Source organism: Ixodes scapularis, unplaced genomic scaffold, assembly GCF_016920785.2.
Source record: "Ixodes scapularis isolate PalLabHiFi unplaced genomic scaffold, ASM1692078v2 PGA_scaffold9__187_contigs__length_104089568, whole genome shotgun sequence".
NCBI lineage: Eukaryota > Metazoa > Arthropoda > Arachnida > Ixodida > Ixodidae > Ixodes > Ixodes scapularis.
This window is the reverse complement of record NW_024609884.1, coordinates 41507748-41534539: the sequence shown is the minus strand read 5'-3', so window position 1 is coordinate 41534539 and position 26792 is coordinate 41507748. Positions and strand designations below refer to the sequence as shown.

The window sequence follows — 26792 nt, the reverse complement described above, 5'->3', positions numbered from 1 at the left end:
AACGCACTTTCTCGATGTCCTTGTCGGCCGCTTTTCTAGGGACCCATAAACACGCCGAGCCCATTCATCCATTCCCACGTGTAATCTATGCAGAATTGATAATGGCGCTTGAGAGAGTTGCCGGGGTAGAGTCGTGGGCTCCCAGGGAGGGAATCCCTCGGGCGATCAGTCGGCGCATCGTAGACTGGCCGAGTGTGGTTTGAGAGCGCCGACTCGTTAAAGGACTCGCTGCTGTCCCCAAAATGAGGTCGTTTGCATGCCCGACGGCCCGGACAAAAGCGGCAGATAATTAAGATAAGAACATGTTCCCTGGCTCTTTTTTTTTTTTTATTCCACGAAATTGGTGTTACGGAACTGGTTTTCCTTTGCGCACTCACTACGGCCGCAAACAACTTAAAAAACAAAAAAAACAGAAAAAACCGTCCGCAATGTATATATAAAAAAAGGTCCGCTACGCGAGCTGGCTACTTTCTTTCTGTCGCAGATTCGTTCCAATCTTTATGTTGCCCACTTGCCTCAAAGAACGCCGTCTCTGCGGTGTTTGCGCAAGCCGGTTAGGCGGACAAGCGGACGATTTCTCGAAACACGGCTCCGCGCTGGGCCACATGTATCTTTGTTATTTATTTAAGGCATGTAACAGTCAACCATCCGAGTTAGTGGAAACGGGCGCTCCTGTTCACCAACGGAAATGGTTGTCGACAGTTAAATGAGCCCGATTCCCTCAGCTCCGGAGTTGGGGATTTCACCATGTTGCGCTGTGGAGGCTGCTCCGAATGTTAGCTGAGTAATCCCGACTATCAAGTGCTGCTAATTTTTTGCTCGTTTTTTCTTGTTTTTTTTTTTTTGTTTTTTTTTTCCTCTTCTTTTTTGTTATTCAGGTAATATTTCTGTAGTTACCGGCGGTTTGAAGGGGCACTAAGTAGATTTCAAAAATCCTCTTTTTGGCGCAAACTCAATCTATCCGCCCGAAAGATAATAGAAAACCGAAAATTACGATCACGCGTGGCATTTTTTGCCATCAACAATGCGACAGAACGCTGACGCGCCCCCTTTTTTCTTTTTTTCTAAAAAGAAAGACCACGCGTAACGTAGTTTTGGGTTTTCATGTTTAGGGTGCGTATATTGGTTGGCGCCATAAAAAGACGACCTCAAAATCCACTTTAGTGACCGCGGTCACCGTGTTCTCTGCTTAACGCCTCTTTCTGCCACTTGTTGGTGGATGCTGATATTGGTTGGCATCCGGATAAAACGAGGAAAACTGGTTTTACACTTTGCTCATTACACTGCGCAAGAGTGGGAGCGGCGTGTTTCCTGCAGTATTCCGCAGAGTGCTTGTTCAACCTCTAGACCAATAAGTCAAACGATACACCGATGTGTTGTAACTGGATACATCTCTTAAACCAGATTCCTTTTCTCGCGCAACTTTTGTCTCCTAAGCCTGACTCATATACCGATATCTCTTGTGTCATTTTTTTTTTAATTTTTGTTTTTAGGGAGGAGTTTTTTTCTTTTTTTTTTTAGCTCAAATTAGAGTTTGCAGATTACCTATAGATCAGGCAATGTTTTCAAGTTGCGGACACTGTTAATAGGAAATACGTTTTCGGCGTGTGTAGTCAACGAACTGATGGGATTACGAACGACAGGTGAGTCCTAAGACACTGCAAACGACATTAATGCGGTTGCCAATGATGCTGCAAACGGGCTGGGACCCATGATCATGCCACTGTTTGGTTGCATTTTCTCACGGTCCCCTGTTTTCCGCTACTATATAATAACAAATAAAATTTGTTCTGATTTCACTTGACCGTTAATTAAAGACTCTTAACAACGCACAGAAAACTGTTTGTCTTAAATAAAATTATCATTTTCTAAAGCAATATTTATAGCTCTTATCTCCACCACGAAAAAGTACGTATAGGAGCACCAGACCGGGCGCCTGAAAAGTCCAAAGAATTCCAACAGACAAAATGTCCTTATTTTAAGTTCATATGATGACCATCACCGTCCTTTGTGAGTCTAGGCTTGCTTTCGCTGGAACAAGCCGGCCTCGGAGCTTCTGTGAATGAGACGACTCTCCTGTAGTTCAGCTACGCTGCATGACGCAGTGACCTTAGGTAAAGTTGACTTTACCGCATTCTTTGTTGCTAAAATAACTGTTTTGTGTGTGTGTGTGTGTGTGTGTATGTGGGGGGGGGGGGGGGGGGGGAGGGGGCACGGTCAAAATGAATCGAAATTATACGAAATCGACATCCGCTCGTCAACCTCGTACGCAGGTTTTCGGTATATCTTGTTAGTTATGACTTTATCGAGCCGTTGTGAAGGTTTAAGTCATATGTTTTACAAATTGTTTGAAGCATTTGGACCGCAGAAGGTTCTAACAAATTTGGATCATATTTTCCCCGTCGCCGGTAGACGAAGCACTTGCTGACACAGATCACAAAGAATCAATCAAGCGAAACGAGAATAACTGGAGTTAAAATATCGCAGATCGAAGCGAGCGTGGATAAAAGAAGAAACCGTGGGTGTCTTCCTAAAATAGGAGAATAGTTTTGAAAGGATCCGAAGACTCGCTCGAAGCTGATGATATCTCGTGGACTTTTTGTAGGGAAACATTAGATCGAGAAATATGGTGAGTATATATACCGGATGTTTCATTTTAATACGAACAGGTTTATTGCTAAAAATCCCTAAAAGATGCACGAATACATTTTGGGCAGGTGAATTATACGGCCAGGGGGACATCATATATGTGGATAATCTTTGCTATAAGTCGGATAATTAACTAAACTTCCTTAATTAACTTTTTAATTAGTAAGATAATTATATGGTTTCAATCACGAACATATCGAGCATATTCGAAAACCACCATATCAGTCAATTTTAGAACGACTAGTAAACTCGGGGGCGCACCAAAGTTCCCGCTCGTGCAAAGCTAGCAGTGGCGAAACGCGATGAGAATCGAACCATTCGCGTTTTGCAGACATGTACAAATTACTCAAAAAAGGTATAGTTAAGTTACTGAGTATCGACGCCAAAAGTAATTGGAGTAGAGTAGAAATTACGCATTTGTAATAGTAATTGAGTAAACTACTAACTACTCTAAAAAGTAGCGAGTTACTTTGAAGTTACTTTCGAAGTTACTTTTTTTATATTTTTGTGGTAGCGAAATGAACAGCAGTTTTGGTCAATGAAAAACCCTGCGAGCCTAAAATAAATGCAGTCCATTTATAGCTTGCGTTTGCGCCAAAATAATTTATTCGCTCCCAGAAGCAATTGACTTTCAGAGTTCTTGATAGGAGAGTTTTCCCCATTTCCTTTTAAAGACGTCCCCAGCCGAGGTAAATAGACGTTCCACCGTGGCACTGAATAGAACGGCAGCGTTCAATTTGAGATACAGGCTGTGCAGGGTCGAGTAAGCGAGTGTCGGCATCTTAGGTATCCATGACGAAACATGTGAGGTTTGCCTCGGTTAGAGGGTCTTTTATAACTAACTTTCCTACTTTTTTTCTTTTTTCCTCGTCAAGTTGAGATTGTTATGACTGGCCCCTCTTTATTCCGACGTCGTTCTGAGAGTACGCTGAGCGAGTGCACCAGACCGTCAAGGGTTCAAGTCTCGCGCCACGACGATGAGATCATCCGGACGACTGCGCGTCCCGTTGTAGTGCTAGTGCTACGCTACTGAAAAAAGAAATGTTTTGGTTTAACAGAAGATGAACCGAAGTATACCTCGCCGCTGACGCCGGGTCCAACCAAAGGATCTCCCAAGGGTAACTCGCAATCCTCGCCGGCGATTACAATATTCTGACGCGCCTGACACGCCTGACAAGTAAATCGTTTTTAACAAAGATTAGGTCTCCCAGGCATGGATGGTCGGAAGGACACGAAGAATTACGTGAACAAGCATCGTCGCTCGTATACAGTTACAGCTGGAAGCGGGAACGTGCTCCCATGAACGGATTATCCGTGCCAGGGTTTGTGCGTGGGGGAGTCCGGCTTTGCAAAGGCGTATGCGCTGACGACAAGGCGACCATGGGAACAGGCGCCCAGCTGCGAGGTCATTCCAGTGGCGCCTCCCGTGGAACCTACCGCTTGAGTCAGAACTCTCTAAAGACAGATAACAACTCTCGGAGTGTCCCCGTCTTTCACGGTTGCAGCTGGAAACGCGGCGCCTGCGTGCATTACCGGATTAGGTCAATACCCAATCAAGGCTTGTTAAGCATCTCTTCCTGAGTTCGTGCGTGCCAGTGTTATGTTTTGGCTGCTCGTCGCCACCTTGACCCAAGGACGCCTTCCCGAACAGGGGGCCCCTTGTTAGGGAATGCCACCTCATCTGCCGGCGTCTTATTCATTTCTGCGCTCAAACTTTCGTGATGGGCAAAATTAGCACTCTATAATTTCGAAAGTAGTTAGTAATTTGAGTAGAAGTTACCTGAAAAAAGTAGTTAAATTAAACTACTAATTACCCAAATCAAGTTGTAATTGAAAGTTACCAAGTTACTCGAAAAAGTAGTTAAACTACAGTAGTTTGAGTAGAGTAGTTGAACTACGTCCAAGTCTGGCGTTTTGCCACCGCTAGCTTTGCGCCTGCTGCACGTGTGGGAACGTAAATGCGCCCCCAAGTTTCCCACGAGCTTCAAGTCATCTAAAATTTACTGGTATAGTGGCTTTCGATTATGCTCAGCATGTTCCTGATTGAAACCATATGATTATTTACTAATTAAAAAAATTAATTAAGAAGGTTTAGTTAATTATCCGACTTATCGCAAAGATTAGACACCTATGTGATGTCCCCCTAGCCGCATAACTCACCTGCTCAAACTGTATTAGTGAATCTTTTACGGATTTTTTTAAAAATAAATTGGTTCGAATTAAAATGGTACACCCGGCATACATATATCTTGAACAAATTCAAAACAAATCCAAAAGTGATCGAGTTGGCCATGAAACTATTGAAGAGGGCAATCTTGCACGCAAATATGGAGACTTCGTTTGTTGGAAAATGGAAAAAATGTGTCCTATTAGGGCATTGTTTTTATATATAATTTAGCTTAACAAAGGAAACATTGCTCGAGAAAGGTATCCCGAAAACGGCATCCATACCTTCTCACAATTTAATCGTACCAGTTAATCCGAAAAACAAAAAGAGAAAAAAAAAATCACATTAAACAATTTGGTACGAGTGCAAATTTATAGACGTTTTCTGATAGGAATTGATAATTGTAGCATCCTTTAGCTGCGTATAGGAAAAAAAAATAATAAAAAAAAACGTAGAAGGAAAAAAGGTAAGTACAGTAGAGATACAAAAGTATCAACATATTATAATCACTGACTGCTTGAGAAACGCAGGGTGCGGTAATTCCTGAGCATCCGAAGAACCAAGCAGAAATCAGTCAGTGTGAACATAATAAGCAAAGCCCCGCTTTTCTTAGGATATATCAGTGACTATATACCCGGAGGATATCTTCCCATCTCACAGCCGGCACCGAAATCCATCGCGTCGAGTTGCCGGCTATTTCCAGCTGGCTTGCACGGTTACGCAAATCCAACAATCGCCTCATCTCTTCTTTTTCTTTTTTCTTCTCGGGGATCGGAGGGGCGTGGCCGCGGTGCGCTGCCACGACGGCGAAGCGTAGCGGCGCAGCGTTTTAAAGATAGTGCTCGCAGGGGCCAAAGCGACCCACCACGTCGCACGAGGGAGGATGGTGCACGGGAGCAGACGTATATCATACCCCGCAATTTTCATTCGGATACGCTTAGGAGAGATCGGGTGGCCCAAGCTTCCGGCGCGCGTCACGTGCACCGCCGGTGTACGGCCCTCGCAGCGAGGCTGGAAATCGAACAAGTAGTTGCATTGACGCTTTTGGACTGATCTGCCTAGAGAAAATACAAAAAAAGTCATCTGCGCATTTTTTTTTATACATCGCGTTAATGCATTCAGGTGGCGCTTCTGGTGTGTCCTATGCTTGTGATGTCGCGTCTGAGAAACGTGGAAATGGCGGTAAGATGGTCGTCGCGGTGGTTTATCGGGGAGTTGTAGTAGATCGGTCCGATAACACCGATAACGCGAGTCGATGCGCATGAACAATGGCGCCGATGGAGAGCGGGGCATCGTTATCCGAGTGATCGAAGCGAAATACTATATACAACGCCCTATTGTCCGTTGGGCGGTACATGTTTGTTAACCGCTCCACGTAAAGAACGCGGTGGGCCTGACGAAATCGCTATACTTACAGATCAGAAAAAAATACGCGATGTTGGCTGCAGATACGAGGCTATAAAATGATCTGCCGGCATGCACGCCTAAAGCGTTTTCGAAGCACGTTTGCTTGAAATATGTATGTGTATGGAATATTTAAATGTATGTCATATTATTAGCAGTGGGGCGCGGCTTTAAGGCTATAGTCATCATCAGACGCCAATTTACTCTGCCGAAAGCTGAGGAGACCTTCCGATAAAGACGACGTATCGTCGCCAACGACAACAAACCCCACGGGTCTTACCCGTGGCATTGTAAAGACCGCCTTCGAGACGCCTTGCGTCATACTTTGTTCTTACGAACGATCATGAATATGGTGTTACACGTCAGGTGAACACAGCGGTACACGTATGGTATACCACTAAAGCCACGTCACACACTTGCGACTTCTTGGAGGACCGTGTGCCTCGAAACCTCTTAAAATATCTTACGACGAGAGAACGCACACTTACGCCTCCGATCGGGTAGCTGTGGAACACTTGGCAATCCCGTATATATATTTTTGCTGGCTCAGAAACCTTTTGTCAATGTTATAAACGACAATTTTGATAGATTGTTTGTACGTTTGACCTCGCAAACACCGCCAAACCTTCGCTCCGGTCAAACGTAGTTCCAGGGTCACCGCATAGATGGCGCTAGCGTGCCAGTGTGTTCTATCGTCGAAAGAAATTTGAAGAGGTCGGAAGGGCACTCGGTCCTTAGGAGTCGCAAGTGTGTGAACGGGCCTTAAGAGGCATGTCAAATACGCGGAGCCACAACATGTACCATCTGTTTATGCCTTCTTTAGCTGCAGAGTGGCAACTGCAAGCGACGTCTCCTTGTTTGTGAAACTTCAGTGATGCCCACAGACGATTACGACATTTGACTTTACGGTTCTGAGAATGAAGTGAAATACGCATATTTCCTTAATTTGCAGTACAGAAAAGCAAAAAAAAACAACAACAAAAAAAAAAAAACACGTTTAAACTTAGCGGCCTAGATTTTCTTTGCGCAAACGAATATTGGGCTATTGAGTGAACCGTAAACGAAATAGCACATGTCCTAAACACCGCTTACAGTTTTTTTTAAAGAAAACTATGCGGAGCGCAAGTTCGTCTGCTTCTTGCACTGGGGTTGCGATCATGGCAGAATGCCGAGCTCTGATTGGCTGATGTAAAAAAATAGTGAGTAGACCTCAAGGCATTTAGCATTGAGGTCTACCCACTATCCTTTCAATCAGAGCCAATCAGAGCTCGCCGACGTCCTCGTCACCACAACCCCTGAGAAAGAAGCAGACGACTTGCGCTCCGCATAGCGTGCTATATTCCACGCAAGCAAGAATCAATACATTGAAACCCACCATATCCTAAACGCTTCCTGTAGCACCATATACCCGGACTGGACATCGCGAAAGTGCCGCAACGCCAATTCGAACTCATCCGCGCGACGTGGAAACATACCAAGAAGGATGTCGCGATTTCCCGGCTGGGAAGGTTATCGGGAGGTCGGGGCGAACAGTATGCACACCGAGTGAAAGGAGACTCACCTCCACTTTGTCCTGCGGTTCTGGAACCACGTCTTGACCTGGGCGTCGGTCATCTTGAGCTGCTTGGCGAGCGCCGCCCGCTCCGCACTGGCCAGGTACTTCTGCTTGTGGAAGCGCTTCTCGAGCTCGCATATCTGCATGCGTGTGAAGGACGTGCGGGGCTTTTTCCGCTTGGGGGGCGTCCGGTTCTGGTACGGGTGGCCGATCCTCCGGGGTGGCACGGGGGGCATGGCGCTCGGCAGGCCGAAGGGGACTGCGGGAAAGCACACGCCGTCGAGGGGAGGATCAGCACCCACACCCCCTACCTAGAGACTAATTAAAGTCAACATCTCCCAGCGAGGACGGAAAGCTGAATTTTCGACGTTACCCCAAGAAGCCGCCATCACGCTGCTTTTATGGCATCGGACCAGAGACGGTATGAAAACACTGTCTGGGACGTGTTTCTTACTTGTGTTTCTGTCACATTGGTTATGCAAAAACTGTTTTTAGGCATGTTCCAAGCATATATATGCGTGAAGCAAACACGCTTCGAATATGCGTGTGCGTTGTGTGTGCATCGAATGCCCTGCTTCTTTGTATGATATATACGAGGAGTATGGCTAAGGCACGAGGGCGCGAGACACGCATTGAACGCGAGTAGTGCATTCGACTTAGTCGCGTTTGACTGATTGAACGCGAAACTCAGCCGAACTATGACGCAGCACTCGTGTCCAACCTGTGCACGCGCTCGGCCGTAATTTGGTGGCGTCGATATTCCGGTGCACGGGCCCTCCTGTGTGGTCCAGGTGGCCTTGTCAGGACCGCGAGCGGCGAGCCTGCCTTGCCTGCTCCCGCGTCCATTTTCGGTCTGAGGGTGTCGTGGGTGTGAACCATTTGTCGCTAGATCGACGTTCATGTATGTTGCGTGCTTGAGCTTTGACAAATGTTTGCATTCGCCGAGCATCTCCTCAACAGCCTTCATCAAGACGATCTCTTTCCTTCAGGTAGATCAATTGATCTATACGTTTTTTTGTACTATAAAAGCTAAACGATTGTGACGGAAGTGATTTTAGTTTTTAATAGGCTTCCGACATGACCGTCGTGGTGTATTATTGGAGTTTGCCACTCCCAATTCTAAGGGTTATTTGCAGCGCCGGTATCTTTTTCAAACCTAAATTTTCAGACCAATTGGAAACATTCAAATGTGTCAACTCTGAGTTGAGAGCTTGAAATAACATTTCGTGGGTTTACACTACACTAAATGCCGGCAAGGTAGCTGGATCATACACATATAGTAAAACTTGTCGAACTTTACAAAGCAATCGATATCTTATTAGAGAACTACAAAAATTATCTCATGAAGGTTACAGAAGGTTCTTACTCGTGCTTTATTCTCCCCCTAAGGCACACAATATAAATAAACAGCAATGCCTGCTTTAGGAATTTCCGTTTGCAAAGATACCACTTACCAGGAGAGTTTTCTAAACTGAATTGCTTGCTTTGAAGGCATGACTACAGACAGCACACCTTGACGCAGAACCCTTTCAGGGTGAAACCATCTTGCAAGTTCCCGTTGTCGACCTGACTTCAGAGCGTATACCGATACGTTTTTTTGTTTTTTTTGTTTTTAATTACGTTTACGCGTTTTTACATCATTAGCTTTGTCTATCTATCGAAGGTGCTTGCAACTATTAATAGCAAAAATTTTAAATAATATATATATTTTCCACCGTCGTATGATTTAGGCGAAAAATTATCGTTTCCCCCACAGCCCAACTGTCTGATTTTCATACTTGAAATTCGAGTATGTACGAGGCGTTTCATTATCGATCCTGCTGGATATCATAAATTTAACATAGTCAAATACAAATCGGTGGTCCTATTTCGCTGATATCCCGATAACAGGTACATATTTAGAAATTAATGCAAATTTACATACGCGCACGGAACAGACCCGAATAAATGCCATCAGCACACTTTTTTTTATGTCTTCGGAAGGCCTTGTTTACATATTAATTTAAATCGCGATCTATAACCTTCACTTTCGTCTCACTGAACATACAATATGCAGCTGCAAGCACTGGTACAAACGTACCTAATTAGAACACGTACTATAATCCACACACTTTATTTTATTTCTTTTCTGAATTCTCGTCCAAATGTAGATACACCAGAGCCGTAAAATCGTTCGGTGTGTGCGCGCGGAACGAGAAGCCGCCGATCGGAAACAAGCTTCTTGACAGCGGCCTTAATTTTTCCTCCGCTGTCCGAACGAGCTTTCCAGCGTGTACCCCCGGGGAGACTGACTGGGACCGAGTGTATACACTTCACACCGAGTCGTTCGCGCACATACGACCTATTTAAGTGGATCACGCACCCGTCTGCGCAGCGCCACGACAATCGAAAGCTAGTGTGTGTTTCTTTCCTGCGCGGCCTCGCTATAAATCAGGTCCCAGGCCGAAGGACTCGCTCGTCGCTCGCACGACTCGCGCTCCTCCACACAGAGCGGGCGATTGAATGGGCCGATCCCGGTCGAGCACCGCACGACCAAATTCCCGGAGCGCCCCTGCAATAGACAAGGCGCTTTTTTTTTCTTTTTTTTTTTTTTGGGGGGGGGGGGGGGGGGGGGGCTCGGGCCGACTGCAAAGGAGCACACAGCGGCGGTGAGGCGTCATTCCGTGAGGACCAACGCACTCTCAGAGCCGTCGCAGGCAATTTTGGCGGCACTCGCTGTTCTTTATACGCATTCCCTTCGTTCACGTGAATGTAACGACGAACAAAAAAAAAAAAAAATATTGCACTTAGAAAAAAAAAAGAGACAACTCTGATTACTTGGAGTGCTCTCCGTCCGCCCCCACACACACACAAAAAAAAAAAAAAACGGACCAACAAAAAAGCCAGATGAGAGGAGCGAAAAGTAAATAGAACAGTGTATATGACTGCGTAATACGAATAGAGAAGTGGAAGCGGCACCGACGGGATTTTGTTTTCTTTTTTTCGGCCCGAAGTCTGCATTGCTAGGAGACAGCGGAGACGGGAAAACCGATTCAGGGGCGGTCCTTCGTGCTGCGCGCTGCGAATACGAGCCAAGCGATGCGGCGCCCGTTGGCGCATGCAAATAGGGAAAATCTTCCCCGGCGATTCCGCAACCGAGCGGGCGGGATCCCTTCCTTTTACGCGGGCCCCGTCTAGTGTTGCGTGCCAAACTTTGCGCCGAAACAGACGCCCGCCCCCTCCTTCCCCTCTAAATGGATCCACAATGGTAATGGATACGGACAGTTCTCGAAATTAAATAGCGTTCCCACCGACATTTTACTCTTTTTTGTTTTTTTACTACTTTTTTTTTAGATCGGAGGCCAAGGGAGTACAGGAAGCGAGGCAATTTGAATATCGGGATGGCGTGTTTTTGTTTATTTTGGGTATTGTTTCGTCGTTTGGTGGAAATAAAATAGAGTAAAACGGGAATCTACCCGAAAATTAAAGAAAATAAGAAACAAAAAACTGCCTTTTTATGCAACAATAAGAGGGATATGTGGAAAAACGTGTGTGGAGGTCTCTACAATTGTGCTACAAAACATGCTCTCCTCCAAGTAATCAATGTCTGATAATGCGAATGAAAAAAGGCCATTTCGGAAACGAAATCTCTGTTTTTCTTTTTTTAATTGGAATTTTTTTTTTTTAATCAGGGAGTCGCAGGCTGTGTTCGGTGAGGCGCGAGACCAGAGATGCTTCCACGCCAAGTCACAAAAGTGTGACGCGAAAAGCGTATACAGTACAAGGATGGTGTTTTGCCCTGTGTTATGCATCTCGAGCACTTCAGACGGGAACAAAACACGGCGACGCTTCGACTTGCTCTTAGCGTCGATTATCCACTCATTAGAAAACGAAACTACGCTGTCCGTTTCTACACATTGTTTGGGGTTGAAATAAACATATGTAGCTCGCAATCGATAGGTTTGCACAAAACGACTGACACAAGTGTCGGTGTATTCGAAAAAAAACTTTGAGGTGTTTTCTCACTTGCTGCCCACCTGATATCGAACCGAAGTCGAAATCGCGGCCAAGTAATTGAATAAAAGAGATGTCGATTTCTTTTTTTTAGCGTTTCCTTTAATCGCGAATTAGAATTATCAACGCAGACACGAAGGCCCATAGCATGTCCATAAAGAGATAAGAACCGCACAGTACGAACTTTGTACGAACGAACAGAAAAAATGGAACGCACAGCTTAGGCACAAGGCGCGGATTTTCCGGAGGTTTCGTTCCACCCGAGCCAGCAGGCGCGTCGTCACTCGAATTGACTTGCTTAGCACTTACCCAGACGCAGCGAACGAACTGCCACTCAATGCACAAGCACGATAAAGCAAGATAATAAAAAGAGAAAAACACCAGCGAACCACAAAAACGGAACGCCTCAGATTTGAACGTTTGTTTTCTGAGGACCTCTCGTTGGTCTAATGGCGCCCAGTGGTCTAACATAATAATGGAGTGAGCGCACAAAAAGCTAGAGCCCATCTCTTTGTTTCATCGTCAAATACGGCTGATGTGGGTTCTTTTTCTTCTTTCTTTTTTTCTTTTTTCACGGCACTCGTCGCAAGAACATTGTTTTTATGGGGGGCGGAACTAGCCCGGAGGAATATTCCCAAAGAATAAATTCTTAAAAAAAAAAAAAAAATGAAGAAACGTGTTTGGAGTCTTGTTAAAAGGGCCGCAGTGCAAACATCTTGCATGCCTTGTACGTCGTTAAAGGATCGTTTTTTTTTTCTGTTTTTTTTTTTGTTTATTTGTTTTGCTTTTGAAATGGCATGACAGTCGGAAAAGATGTACTTGGTTGCTTTCCGGAGTAGGGTTTCGCGTACGCACTATCAAATTAATGCTTTCGTCGTTAAACATTGCATGACCTTTGGAGAATAACGTTGTACCGGAACTTTTGTCTATAGAGAGGCCGGGAGGGTCATTTGCAAAAGCAGATTTTTCTGTGTGTGTGTGTGTGTCTTTCATCGAATACGTTTGTTTACAAACATTGGTTTTCTTTTTTATCGATATAGTATGCGCAAAATATTTTTTCTCTCGCTCAGACATACGGAGCTAGGCACATACAATATATACTATATATCATAGCAAATAGTAAAATAATGTCAAGTCTGATGCAGTGAAATACGCTTTTGGATTTCTTTATTATACTGTAATCGAGTACTCTTTTTTTTTTTTTAACAAGTAGCGGGGTTTGTCACTATTCGATAAGACTGGGTAATTGATCGATAAACCTACCGATTAACCAATTCATCCTTTAATCGCGATTCAATTTTTTTAACGCAATTTTTTTAACCGGTTAATCGGCACAATTTTGACGAAACAAAATAATATAAAAATTAAACGCTTTCAACCACGCAGACGTGGACGAGTACACCTTTATGAAGGGCAAACATTCGGTAAACTTTTAACCTAAAGTAAACTGTAGGGCGAGATATGCAACTCCAGACAACTGCGAAAGGTTACACGTGACCCGGCCGCTTCGATGCCGTGCGAGTGGATCCGTTTAGCGCACCATAGAGTATTGATCAAAGGGTGGCGATTGATCGGGTTAAAAATGTAAATCGACGCCCAGCCCTACATTCTAATACGGTTCCATATAGGTTCCAGTTCAATTAAAGTCGCACATATTTTTGCAGGAACAAGGCAAAGTTTTATGTGGTTCGGCCAATATATGTGCAGGGCCAGTTCTACTCGCTTTATTCTTGCTTTTGTTATGTGGAACCCGTAGGTGTTCTGCGGATCAGACGGTCGTTCCACCTACCCTGCTGCACTTTCGCGCCAATCTGTTCCAGTTAAAGCCTCCGGAAAGTGTATGTTCTTGTTCGTCATAGTTTTGTCGCGTTCCAGTTATAACTCTTTGACGGCCAACCCGCGCAGGATGAGCAAAAACGAGAGAAACAAACCAAGAACAAACACATACAAGAGGAGGCAACCAGCGTTCAGAGAGGCGCCGTCCCAACAAACGGAGGCAACCAGCGTTCAAAGAGGCGCCCCCCCCCCCCCCCCCCCCCCCCCCAAGCAAGCAAAAAAGATACAAAAAAGGGGACCTCATGACCACGATCCTTTCTACGACTAAGAAAATAGGACTTTTGAAGGTCCTTTATGTGGATTGTAGGAGCAGAAAAGCGACCATATACAACCATAGGTGCCCTAAAAACACGTTATACTCTTGGTTTGCATCAGCGTTGATTAGGCTCGAGCGCCCGCGGTATCGGTCGAAAGTTTTGAAAGCGTGCGTATCGCGCATTGTTACTGACTGAACAACTTTTTGCAGCATGCTGCGCGTCCGCGCGTCAACAGTTGTGGCGGTTGTGGTCGTTCAGTTTTGATGCGATGATTACGACGTCAAGAGACTCCGCCGACTTCGAATGTGTGCGGGGCGACTGGGGTGCATGATGCGTTTGTGCGGTTCGACGTTGAGTATTTCTAACAGCTTCACTGGTGATTCTGCTGTGGGATCTCAGAAATCTTGGATTACATGTTCGGGGTTCCCTGTTCTCGTCGTAAGTACCCGCTTTACCCGCCCGAACCCTTTGGCGACGGACGATCGCTCTATACTCCTGTCGGTTTCCGTCTACTGTCGCCGCTGTGCTTAAACCGCCGTCGGTATGGCCGTACGCCTTATGCTTTTTTCGAGACGCGAAGATTTTAATCGTGTTTCCCACTTTTATTTGCGTTCAACAAAGCAGTTTCATTTCGGCGCACTTTTATGCGGCATTGGTTGTGTGTAACCATATAATGAACTTGTGGATGATTTAAAACAAATCACTTGTGTTCCTTTCATTTTTGTCAATTTACGCTTGATAAAGTCCTTTTATCAAGTTTCAACGCGTGCAAACTAAAAACAAAAGCGTTGACGGTATGATTAAAAGGTCGCGAGAAAAGTGTCACGCATGTGTTTGATGAGCCTAAATGCAGTGCCGACTTGTCGTTTGATTTTGTTTGTGTTGTCAAAGCGCCCAGTGCATACCGGCATTGCGTATTAGGCTGTTTCCAATCGAATGCTAATATGTCGTGGGATGAACATGTTAACTACCTTATTACAAAACTGTCTAGAACTGTCGGCATGTTAAACCGCCATCGTTATACCTTACCGATACACGTCAAGTTACTAGTTTATAATTCCTTGTTCTACTCGCACTTAAATTATTGTAACTTAGTTTGGGGTACCACCATTTCAACGAATCTTGAAAGGATACATTTGTTACAAAAAAAAAGCAATAAGAGCCATAGCCGATATCTCATTTCAATCGCATACATCCGACCTATTCAAAAAGTTCCGCATTATCAATGTGCACACTTTGTATGCTTACAGGCTCAGTACAAGCCTTAAGATAGAGCTAATTAGGAACACAAACTTTCTAGTAACCCTTGGCCGCCTCTCAAAAAATATTATTACTTATCCTACTCGTGGCGCTGAATGTTGGGGGGTGGTCACGCCAAGAACAAATTATGGCACTCAAATGCTGAGGCACAATATTCCTAATTTATTAAATCTTTACGAATCGAAAAACTTGGACTGGAATAAAATGTCAATAGGGGAAATCCGTTCATTATATATTATGGGTGGTCATGATAACTAGTTAAATCACTGTTCTCGTATTTGATTATATTGCTTTATCTGCCATGGTGAATTTTTGCGTGTTGCAACCTCTGTGTGTATGTATGTTTCTTTTATTTTATTTTCCTGTTGTGTTCCGTCGCCGTGCACTGTAGGCGGTCAAGGGCTCGTCAAGCTGTGTATGCAGCTTTTTCCCTTGGTCGCCACCATCGAGTGTGATGGAAATAAAATATTATTATTCTTATTATTATTATTATTATTATTATTATTATTTGAATTGCGACTTCCTGATACTGTGCGCAATGAACAAGGACAGAGGAGGCAGAAGACAGTACAAGCGCAGCGCACCATTGCCTTCTGTTCTTGTTTATTGCGTACTGCATTACCAAGCTGCATACTTGTGCTTGTTACTTGAAAAATATAATGGATTACAATTACAAATTACAGAGCCTCAAACGTAATGGATTACCGTTACAAATTACTTTCGCAGAAAAGTAACAGATACCCCAAAACCTCCGACTCGCGACACAACAAAAGGCATCTCGATGTGATCGCCAAGTTCGGCGCCGGAACCTCGGCGGTCTCATCTCAAAAGCTTGACTGTACTACATGCATGGGCTTCGACCCGAGCTTTAGGGCAGAGTAAACTAACTAATAATGTGTCTGGCATACATTCAGGCTTGGTGTTTATTTTACATGTGCATTCATTCACTTAGGAGAGCTGTCATTAGCCAAAAAGGAGCCAACGTAATGTAAGAAAGCAGAGCTATATGTTATTCCCACATCCCAAACATTTTGGCGAATAAACAGAGTCAACAAAGTCAAGTTACTGTAAAAAAAGATAAAAATACTTTTTTTTTTATTTTTGCAATGCGGATGATCATCAAATCAGTGAATGAAGCAATAGTTAAAATTAATTATTTTCTTACTTACGTAAAAATTGAGCAGTCCTGCGTAAATCCACAATAGAGTGAGAAGCGCTAGCTGCGAACACGTCACGGCAAAGTCTGTGGGCATCGGCGTCGCCTTCACGCACCCTGCAGGGCAACGTTGCTGCGTGGCGCGCGAACAAAAGCGTTCGGAACAAAATAGACATCTGACCATTTTGTTCTGAACGTTTTTGTTTCTTTTTTTCTTCTTGAACGCGTGAAAGCGCGTCTTCCGGCACGATCTCTTGGCATTGACAGTGCTACGACAGCATTTTGTTACTGGCTGTTTCCCTGTATTTGTTCCAGAGAGCGCGTGCAGTAGGCAGATTTTGATGAAAATAGGGTACGGTGGTTACCCTACAGACTTGTGCCTATCTCAAATAATCTACTCAAGATACTGTATTTCAGGTACTTCTTGAAGTATCTTGGTATCTTGCAAATACTTTAGATCGAGAGTATTTGATACTGTATTTTAATTACATTTCTGAGTATCTTGTGCTCAAATACATTTTCGATGTTCCGCCATTTTCCGAGTTTTTCGTTATGAAGTGGCGTGGGTGTGGCACGAGCAATCTTGAACAGTTTTTTGAGCAACCAAATCCTGTTGCTAGCTCTGATGACTTCGATTGAGCTCGTGAAAACATCGCTTTTGTACCGAGTGTGACTCATATTTCACACCAAAGTGCGTACAATGAAGGTTTTCCTCCTCGCCTTCCCAAAGGCGCCTTATGTTTTGTAGAGTTTCCCCCAAAAAATCCTCAAACAAAAAGGGTGGTGTTACGGAAGTGAAGATTGCCACACTGGGGCGCAACGCAGAAGGGGGAACGACCCACGACAACAATGCACACCTCAGTGTCAAGAAAATAACAAATGAAAGAAATGGGAAGTAGACACTACAAGAAGACACTTTTTTTCTTTACTTGTATCTGACCCCACTACGGCAAAGCGTCGAGGTTTCTTTTGTTTATTTTCTTTTTGTCGTCAGTCCGGCACTTATTGCTCTCGCGAACACTGTGTGTAAGCGAACATTGATAAGCAGAGAACAGGACAAGAAACTAACTACCAGCTGGATGACCTCTCAAAATGCCAGCAAAGCGTCTCCCAGCGTTGAGTGCCTTTCTGAACGCAACCTAATAGAAGAAGGTGCGACGAGTGCCATGACTGTGGGCTCTTTTTGTTATTTCCGTACCCTAAGTTCGTTTATTGCTAACTTCCATATAGGGAATATGGATTGTAGTTAAACGATCCGCCTAAGGTCCGCCGCAAGACATGATATTTAGCTATGTCACAATTCGCAACTTTCAGCGATGGTGGTACCGCGGTGTGAGAATCGCGCTCCCTAGCTCCTGGATTATCAGCTTTACAAGAAAGGTGCTTGCCTAGATTTTCCTGGCGGGAAAAACTAAAGTAAGGCCGCTCGTGTAAATCAAGACTAAAATTAATTACGCGCCGTAGACTCCGCCTCTTACTGCTGTTCTACGACGATCATCCAGATGGCAGCCATTTTGATAGGCACCAGCGCGCTCCTTATTGGTCCTGAAAGTTGCGAATAGCTAAAACGACCTCTTTTTTGTTTTCTTTTTTGTTTTGTTTTAGAAATGTTTTGCAACATGTAAAAGTGATATTCTGCTCCTTATGGTTGGACTGCATAAAAGAGCCCTACGATGTTTTTCTCTTTCTTTTTCGTTTTGTGTTTTTCTGTGCTAATCACACTTGTACACGTTACTGAAAAAAGTAACCAATTACAATTACTTCACTATAAAAAGTAACCGATTAGAATTACAATTACAGCCTCAAAATGTAATCGAAAAATTACACTAAAGTAATCGATTACTACGGACGTTACTTTTCATGCCTTTTTTTTTATTACGGTAGCATAATCCTTGGGGTCTCGCGCTCAGTTGTTCCGAAAAAGAAAAAAAAGAAAGAAAAAAAGCCTTGACCGTTTTTGTTCAGAGCCGAGTGAGTGACGCCAACACACCCAATCCCTCTCGTAAAAAAAAGAAAAAACAACAAATAAATAAAAATAACGCTGTTTATCTACATTACTCACCAGAGGCTGGATAAGGTACTTTTTCATAAACAGACGTAGTCATCGGTGTACCAAAAAAAGATGTACCCAGGAAACGAAACATTGACCGCTTTCCAGAGCTGGGTGACTCCAGCACCCCATTCACACCCACTAGCGAAAAAAAAAAAAAAAGTAATGGGTAATTTTGTAATCGGTTACAGCAAAAAAGTAATTCAATTACAGGGATCATTACTTCTTAAAGGAAGTAATTGAAGCGTTAAAAAATGTCTGTAAAATGTAATCCATTACAAGTAATCTATTACTTGTAACGCGTTACGTACAAGTATGGTGCTAATACATCATTCTGGTAAACCAGATCTGCAAAACTGTATAGTTATGTTTCTCACTGACGACGATACAAATTACGCAATGCGAAAGTATCTTCAAAAGTAACTTAATTACATTTCTAAGTATTTGTACTCTACTCAAGATACGTTACAGTGAAAGTAACTTGATTAGTATTTTAAATACTTTAGGAGGAAGGTATTTAGTAACTTAACTTAAATACTTTTATCGAGTATTTGTCCAGCACTGCTTCCCTGTGTGTTTTGAGGGCTCGGGGGACGTTAAAGGGGAAATTAATCGTCGCGGTAATTGAATAGTTAACTAAAATATAATAATGCGGCCTCTAATATAAATCAGCGTCAATACTGTATTTTTAACATGATTCATCGAACCAATAGTAAAAGTGAAATAATAGACTTTAGCTCATAATCTACTATGGTTTTTTTGGGTTCGCTAGATGAAGAAATAAACTATTCAATGGAAAACTTTCAAAGCATTAATAAATAAGAGTAATAGTTGGTCAGCCTCTACGTCTATTTATGCGAAAAATGTCGCAGTAACTGGCGAAGTCGAATTAAAAATAAGACTGCCATATGTAGCAATTGGGTGAACTTGGCATATTTGTAGAGGAGGGTGCATGATTGTTTGGCTATTGTGTTGCTGTTATTTGGGTGTTGTTTTGCTTGTAGATGTGAGTGCATTGTACTCTTTTTAGAGCTTCAATGGCGAGGTAAACACCAGCGACGCAGGTCGCAGCTATTTATCGCTGTAAAACTTTCCTTGCAATCTTCAAAGACAGGCATTCTTCACTAACTCCCAGAACAGAAACATACTTTTTTTTTTGCAAAAACTGTTTCACATTTCTAAGAACAGAAACAGCATGGTATTCGAGAATGTCCACGGCAGCTTCACTGACAGACATTGGGCCTTTCAATGACTGAACCTTCAACGAGAACTCTGGCATTTCCGTTTAATAAGTACTACAGAGACCTTCACAGAGTCTGCTGTTTACGACAATATGCTGCGATGGAGCGAATAATATAGAGTTAATTTATCAAGACGAAATTTTCTTTTTTTATCGTGATAGTATATGCAAAATAGTTTCTCTCTCGCTCAGACATACGGAGCCCGGCACAAACAAGATATATATTATATTCGTAGCAAATGGTAAAATAAAATCAATCTGATGTAATGAAATACGCTTTTAGATTTAAACTATTTAACTAATTTTTTTTTTTTTTTTTTTTTTTTACAATTTGCGGGGTTCTTTACTATTTGAGAATCTGCACGGCAGCTTCCCCGATGGACATCGGGTGTAAAAGACCGAACTTTCAACGCGAACACTGACGTTGCCAGTTAATAAATACTACGTCAAACCATTGCAGAGTCGGGTGTTTTCGATAATATGCTGCATGGAAGTGTACAGTCAAGAGTTAATTTATCAAGACTCTAAGATAGGGTGAGGAGGGTGCGTCGTCAGGAACCAGGAACAGGTAAAGCGACGTTAAGTGAGTTCTCTGCTCCCTACGGCACACCTACGCTGCCACCAGCCTATGCAGACGTGCGCAGGCTCCTACTATAATCTCTAACTTTCGTGTCACGTGTTCACCTAACCCCATTAAATGAACGAAGGCCCCTTTCTGTGTAGCCGAATGAAGCGCAACCGCGCTTCGCGCGTCTCACGCCCGACCCTCTAAGCAACAGGCCGTCCTGGCTTTGATCGACAGGCCCTGAACAGCGTCCGCCGGATGAAACCGGTGCTCGTGGAAACAAAGTCCTGCCAGCGACTGAGAGGAACCTTCTAATAAAGCCGTTTAATAAATCGAATTTCGTTGCGAGCGCGAAAGGCGAGTTTCGGCGAAGCGCTCGCCGGCCCCGTGCCGTTCCCGCCCGCCAGCATGCCATGTCCGCGGCAGGGTGAGGTCTCAAGCCAGAACCGCGCGCGCGATCGCCTCCCTCGCCACCCCGAGCGAAAAATGCGCCACGGAATTGGCTCCGACGTTTGGACGGGGGCTCCCTCAGAGTTAACCAGCGACTCGCTCAGCGACCCTGGATATTTTTTTGCCTGCTTCTTGTTTTTCGGCTTCTCGCGGCGATAACGAAGGGCGGAGGCATCCATGCTGTAGGCACTCGACGACCTAGGAGGCGCAGCACTCTCAGAGCGAGGAATCTGCAGAGGGCGCGTCCCCCGCGGATGGGATGCGAACGCAGAAACGGTGAACCGCACCAATTGACTGCCTGCCAACTTCGCGTAAAGACGGCTTGGGGCGCTGACTGTTTCCTCATTTTCCCGACATTTAACTCGATTTAAGGTACATTTTGCGTGAGGTGGTTCAAAACGTAAATAGTCAATATCTGCGTGAAATGTGGAACTATTATTGACATTTCATTGGCCCCGAGGACGGCACGACATGAAGTGTGTGTGTGTGTGTGTGTACGGTGGGAGAAGAGTGTGTTTGCGTGGTGTTACACACACACACACACACACACACACACACACACACAGACACACACACACACACACGCACACACCCACACACGCACACACGCACACACACGCGCGCGCGCGTGTGTGTGTGTGTCAAGGAAGAGTTGAAGATAAGGTACTACACGAAACCGGACGACAACGCACAAGTAATGTTGCACCTACGCATGAAAGAAAAAAAAGAAAAAAGAGGGACAGCATAAAAGAAAAAAAAAATAACTGGCTGTGTTGAATGAGGCATGCTCGAAGTGTCTGCAAAGTGGGATTTGTAATTCCAAAGATTCAAAAATTAGTGGTGCAATTACTGTTTCGAAATATCGGAGTTTCTCGAACTAACATCCGACGGAACACTTAAGGCCCGTTGACACACTTGCAATCCAGTAGGACCGACTAAAACAAGAGCGGTTTTTAAGCCTCTTGAGACGGGAGCAGATGCGCTGCACGGAGCTGGTCCCAAGCCGTCGTAAGAGGCGTAAATACCGCTCATTTCTCAGTCGGTCCTACTCGGTTGCAAGAGTGTGAACGGGCCTTTATAGAGACGAGTATGTTTTAAAGTGTACGTTCAGCTTCTTCGCCGTAACTATACGTATTAAGTGTCTGTAATGTCGAACTTCTTCCGTGTGAATTGTAACGAGTGTAAGCACATGTTGTTCCTCTTCTTGGTTATGCTTTGGGATCACAACTCGTGACTGCGAAATCTCATTGAAAATTATATGAACAGGGCTAAATGCAATATTAAGACGTTTGTTGGAACCTGTATTGTACCAGGTGTAAGATCATTTCTCTACTGACGTGAAGAAATCGAGGACTTGGGTAGCGTGTACACATTTGGATAAAACATGCCGTCACATTGTATTTATTCGATCTTTCATTCACACATGTGCCAAGGAGGAGCGAGTGCTACAGAAACAGCAGCCAATCTATCATTTTATTAGGGCTGTAAAATTATTTGATTAGCCTTCCGATTAATGAGCTAATAAATTGACCGCCGATCAACTTCTGATCTAATCGGCTGTGCATCCGTTTCGTCGCTGTCAAATTGAACATCAAGAATTGAATAACTTCGAAGTCTTCTGCTCCTCCGGTACACCATGGTATCAAAGTGCTCAAGAACACAACCTCTAACTTTATTTTTAATTTATAAATGTGAATCATAATATGAAAAACGAATCAGTTTGCTATGTTAGACGTTTGTATTATAAAATTGAAATTTTGGCGTATTTTCTCGAAAGACGAGGGAACCCACTGACGACTTACACTCAAAGAGTAATAAGTAAACGTCTTTGAAACCTATACCATATATGCTGACTAACTTCCTGCTAGAATAAATTCTTTTTTGTTGCTGTTGTGTTCCGTCTTTCATGTTGCTCTGCTTACGGTTTACTGTGTATAAAAGCAAGGAACCTAAGATAAAGTGAGGGTAATTAGTAAAGCTTGCGTTGTTTCTTTTGTTCAGCCGCCTAAATGATAACTAAACCCAAATCATACAAAAAATGTCTGGTCCTCACACATATATTTCAAAATTTTCAATGTGTCTCGGTTTATTTCTGTCCCCTCCGCTACTTCCACCATCAGCGCACGGCATTTATATGCCTAATAATATAATGTAAACAAAAGCAATATAATAAAATGTACTTCTACTATGCCCGCATCGTTAAGTATATACGGATCAAAGCAATGGTGTTCCCAAAATACATGTAAAATTGTGTTGCATGAATGTTTAGACAGCCGGAAGTCAGTCGGCCTCAGTTTGCGTCTGGTGTCTCAGCTGTAGATGAGCAATTTGACCAGTGCAGTACCACTGCTATCCAGGATGTCTTTCACGTGCATCACGCAGTATAGTGATACGATGACGTATATACTTTATGTATATTTTTTTTTGTATGGTATATGCACTGTACACAGCGCGACACTGTTAGAGCGAACAAGCGATTGACAGTTCTTCCTTTTTTCCTCTAAAGACTGAACCGCTGCCATAAAAAAAAGAATATATATATATATATGTCAGTGTGCTGGGAAGTTGTCCATATGGGCAATATTCTAAGCAGTAACCTTTGGTGCCCATTCAATACTCTATCTGAGCAAAATGCAGGAAAGCGCAGATGTCGTGTTCGCGCTAACAGTGTCAGCAATGATGTGCATTACGAAATGATTCCTTCGCTCTAAAGGGGTCGTGCAAAGAAAACAGATATGCCCAGACTTGATTTTATCAAACTGATGAGACCTCAAAGGTCCAAAATTCCAAACATTGCGACGAAATATTGCGTCCACATTTTATAAACCGTGTTTAAAAATCATGTTTTTTGGGGTGTCTGGAACTACCATGCGACACTGTTGGCCAGCTTGAGCAAACAAAACGTTGCAAAAATACTTGCGTAAGGTTGAGAATCTACTGTACTCTAATTTGCGTTTCAGTACTAAAAATGAAGTTATGAAAATAGTGAGGAATTTACTAGCGTTCTAAAACTTACTCGGCGGTACTATATCACGTGATTGCTGGTAAGTTTCGTTTTCAAACACATCCGAGATTTCCGTAGTCCGGCAACCATGCCAACGTTGGCTCCTGTCGTCTGCTGGTCGCTGCGCATTTTTTGTGCTCAGAAGGTTTAGGTTGTGGCTTGTGCTCGGCGTCGTTGGCGTGTGTTGTGTGCGCGTTCCAGCACTCGCCATGCCGGCCGTGTGCGTTGTGAGATAGTGCAGCACAAAGTACGATAAAGTGAACGACATTCGGTTTCATACGTTGGCGGACGATCCACAGCAAAGAGCGGCCTGGCTTTGAGCCATTGACCGCGATGGTCCGGACGACATCGGCAGGAGCCAGGGTTATGTTCCGATCGCTCTCTAACGGGAGACTATGACATGCACATCGAAGTACGGCGAAGCCTTGGCCTGGACACGAAATTGGTACGTCTCGTCAACTGCGCGCACCACGCTGCAGGGAGCTCGTCCTTCTTCACCGTCGGCGTCGCCATCGGATGGTGATCGGTCTCGTACTCGTCGGAGGGGAGTGTCCACATAAGGCACCAAGCCGAAAAGTCAGCTGTGCTCGGTTAAGCGACACTGAAGCTCGGGGAGGTCCAACCGATCGGACATCTTGCACTTGAGAAAAGTATTTGGTCGCCTTTGACTTGTACGCGTGATGTCAGAAAGAAAAACTTTCCGATTGGCTGCCTCAATGTGACGTAGTCGCAGAACTGAAAGGGAAGCTCTCTGGGAAACCGAAAGTGTCGTTTTACGCTAATGAATGAATCCGGACGATAAAACGAATACGCGTAGGTTACATAATACAGGACTGGTAATCCAAATAAGCGCGCAGAATTTTCGAGAAACGTTTCACGGCCCCTTTAAGCGCTGCCGTCTTTCTGTCCGCCCATCGGTTTAGTGAATACAGTTGGTTCTGGATACCTCACTCCCGAGGACGCCCTGTCCAGATACGTGCACCGCCAATCGAATTGTCGTATTTTGAAGCTGCTGTACAACTCGAGCACAGATCAATGTGCTCGAGCTGAAGCATAAGCAATAACAACTTGCGCGTTGCGGATGACAGGGGAAAAAAAACTACTTGAAAGAGAACGCGAGAGAAGCCCTGCTTTCGAGCCGCAGCGAATCTGCGATGCAAAGGCATACTAATGGCGTGCAAATGCAGATATTGGCAACCGCTGCTATCGGCACATGCCTACCTGGAGGTGTTAGGTAAAAAGAAGACACGGTTGGTGAGACTACGTGCGGGAAGGAACGTGCTCCAAGAGTTCGCTTCAGTTCTTCCACGAATGTTTTTTTTTTTTTTTTCCTTGTCGTTAACGGAAGTGTACGCTGTTTCGCGACATTTTTATTAGAGTCGATAGAAAAGCTTTTTGTTTTTCTTCTTTTTTATTACTTGTGGATTTCCCCTTTTATTTCGATTTGTCTTAGATGCTTTTTCGCGGTGTTCTGTACATTTCCTCAAACTAGTCGTATACTCTTGGTAAGGCCGCCCTTGTGTATATACTTCCCGGAACCCCCCCCCCCCCCCCCTTTTCAGATTTCCAATCCTGGATCCTCTTTTGCCAGGCTAGCGTACCTTTTCGTCAAGCTCAATTGTGTAAGAACATATGCTGCCTCTGATACAGGAATGCCGCCGTGGCCTATCTTCCGAGAGAATATTATTTTGATATTCCTAAATTCCAACTCGAAGGCCGGTGACAAATGGCGCGTGATTTCCGAGATCTTAGCGCGGAGGGGGGGGGGGGGGGGGGGGGGGGGGTGCAGGCATGGCGAGTAATCGTCTGCTCGCGGCGTGCTCAAGTGCATCCACGTGCAATCTGCAAACCTCGAGACTGCTTCCGACGTTCCGTAAACGGGGTTGAGCGTCCGTGAAGACGCCGACGTTCTCGCGTGTCCTCGCCCCACGCTTGCGTGATGCGTGACGTCGGGAACTCGCGTAACGTGGTACCACGGATGGTTGCGCTTTCAGGGCCAAATACACTTGTGCAGTTGTCTGGAAGCCTCCCGGGCCGCTCATCTTGCTTGCGAGCCCCCTCCCCCTCTTCGCTGCCGCCGCAGGATATATCGCTGTAGTCGCCGATAGGATGAGAACGCCGGAGCGTCTCTTTCGGAGACGTCCCGCCGTTTTCACCCCTTTTCTCACGCCGACGCGCGTGAGACTCGGAAGCGTTATCGGGACAGCTCAAGGAGCTCACTGCCCTTCTCACTCTGTCGGTAATTATATCTGACTAGGATGTTTGCAAGACGTTCTCGCACCTGTCTACACTGACTGCTGCACACTGCGGTCTTAATGTATACTTTATTGGCATGCTTATAAAGGGTGGTCTTACGTTTTAGATGGAACAAGAAAATGTCTGTTAACGACTGCAAGGTATACCTCCCCTGAGTTCTCTAAAAATACGTTTCTTTCGAGGTGTTAAATAGGCGTGACGCGTATCATTTTTCATTATAATAATGATACGGAAAGCTACTCGTCATAAAATTAGAGTTCACGAGGCAGGAATGTTGTCGGCAATTAGTTTAATGTTTAAGGGGAAATTTTGAATTTCGCGGATATGCCTCAAATTCGGTTCAACACATCACAACGCATAGTAACCCAAATTATAGGTCAAGATTATTATTGATAACGAACCTATTGATAATTCAAATATTAAACTTTTCTGTTTTTTTTTTTTTCAGTTTGAAAGATTTTATTGGCAACACTATAAACGTGACGATAGGTGTCATTTGGGCAGTATGTATGACTTGTTCCGGGCGGGTTACGGGAGATTTGCTGGTGGAATGAATGCTGTTGATGCTCACCCCGGCATAACGAAAACGACGCCCGTCATACTCTGTATTCTAGACTACCCGCTCGACCTGCTAGTTTTACGACTATGGACGTCCACGCACTGGCAAGCGCGGGACAATTTGAAGGCTGGTTTTGGCATTACCTTCATCTGCCATTTTCCATGGCGTCTATGCTGCGTTTCAGCTTCCGTCTGAGCACAGCCAAAGCTACGTGTGGCCGGAGCCAATCACACGCCGGCAATAGGTCATGCGATCTCGCCTGCACTTTTGTATCACTCCGCTGCGCCGCTGGTCGGCCGCGCCGCCCGCGCTCTCCGAGTATTTCGTCTGCTACGGGTGTATCAACGGTATCGTCTGCTACAGGTTTAAAAAGTGCCCTTTCACGTTCTGA

General features: G+C 44.5%; 1 protein-coding gene across 2 annotated transcripts in view; it reads right to left on the bottom strand.

Annotated features, from left to right (window-relative positions):
• LOC8025827 (T-cell leukemia homeobox protein 3) overlaps positions 1 to 26792 on the bottom strand; it is a 100462-nt gene that overhangs the window by 48444 nt on the left and 25226 nt on the right. For both annotated transcript variants that reach the window (XM_040209125.3, XM_040209124.2), the window contains exon 2: positions 7782 to 8034. In XM_040209125.3, coding sequence (XP_040065059.1) covers positions 7782 to 8034 — 253 coding nt within the window. The remainder of the gene's footprint in view (positions 1 to 7781; positions 8035 to 26792) is intronic.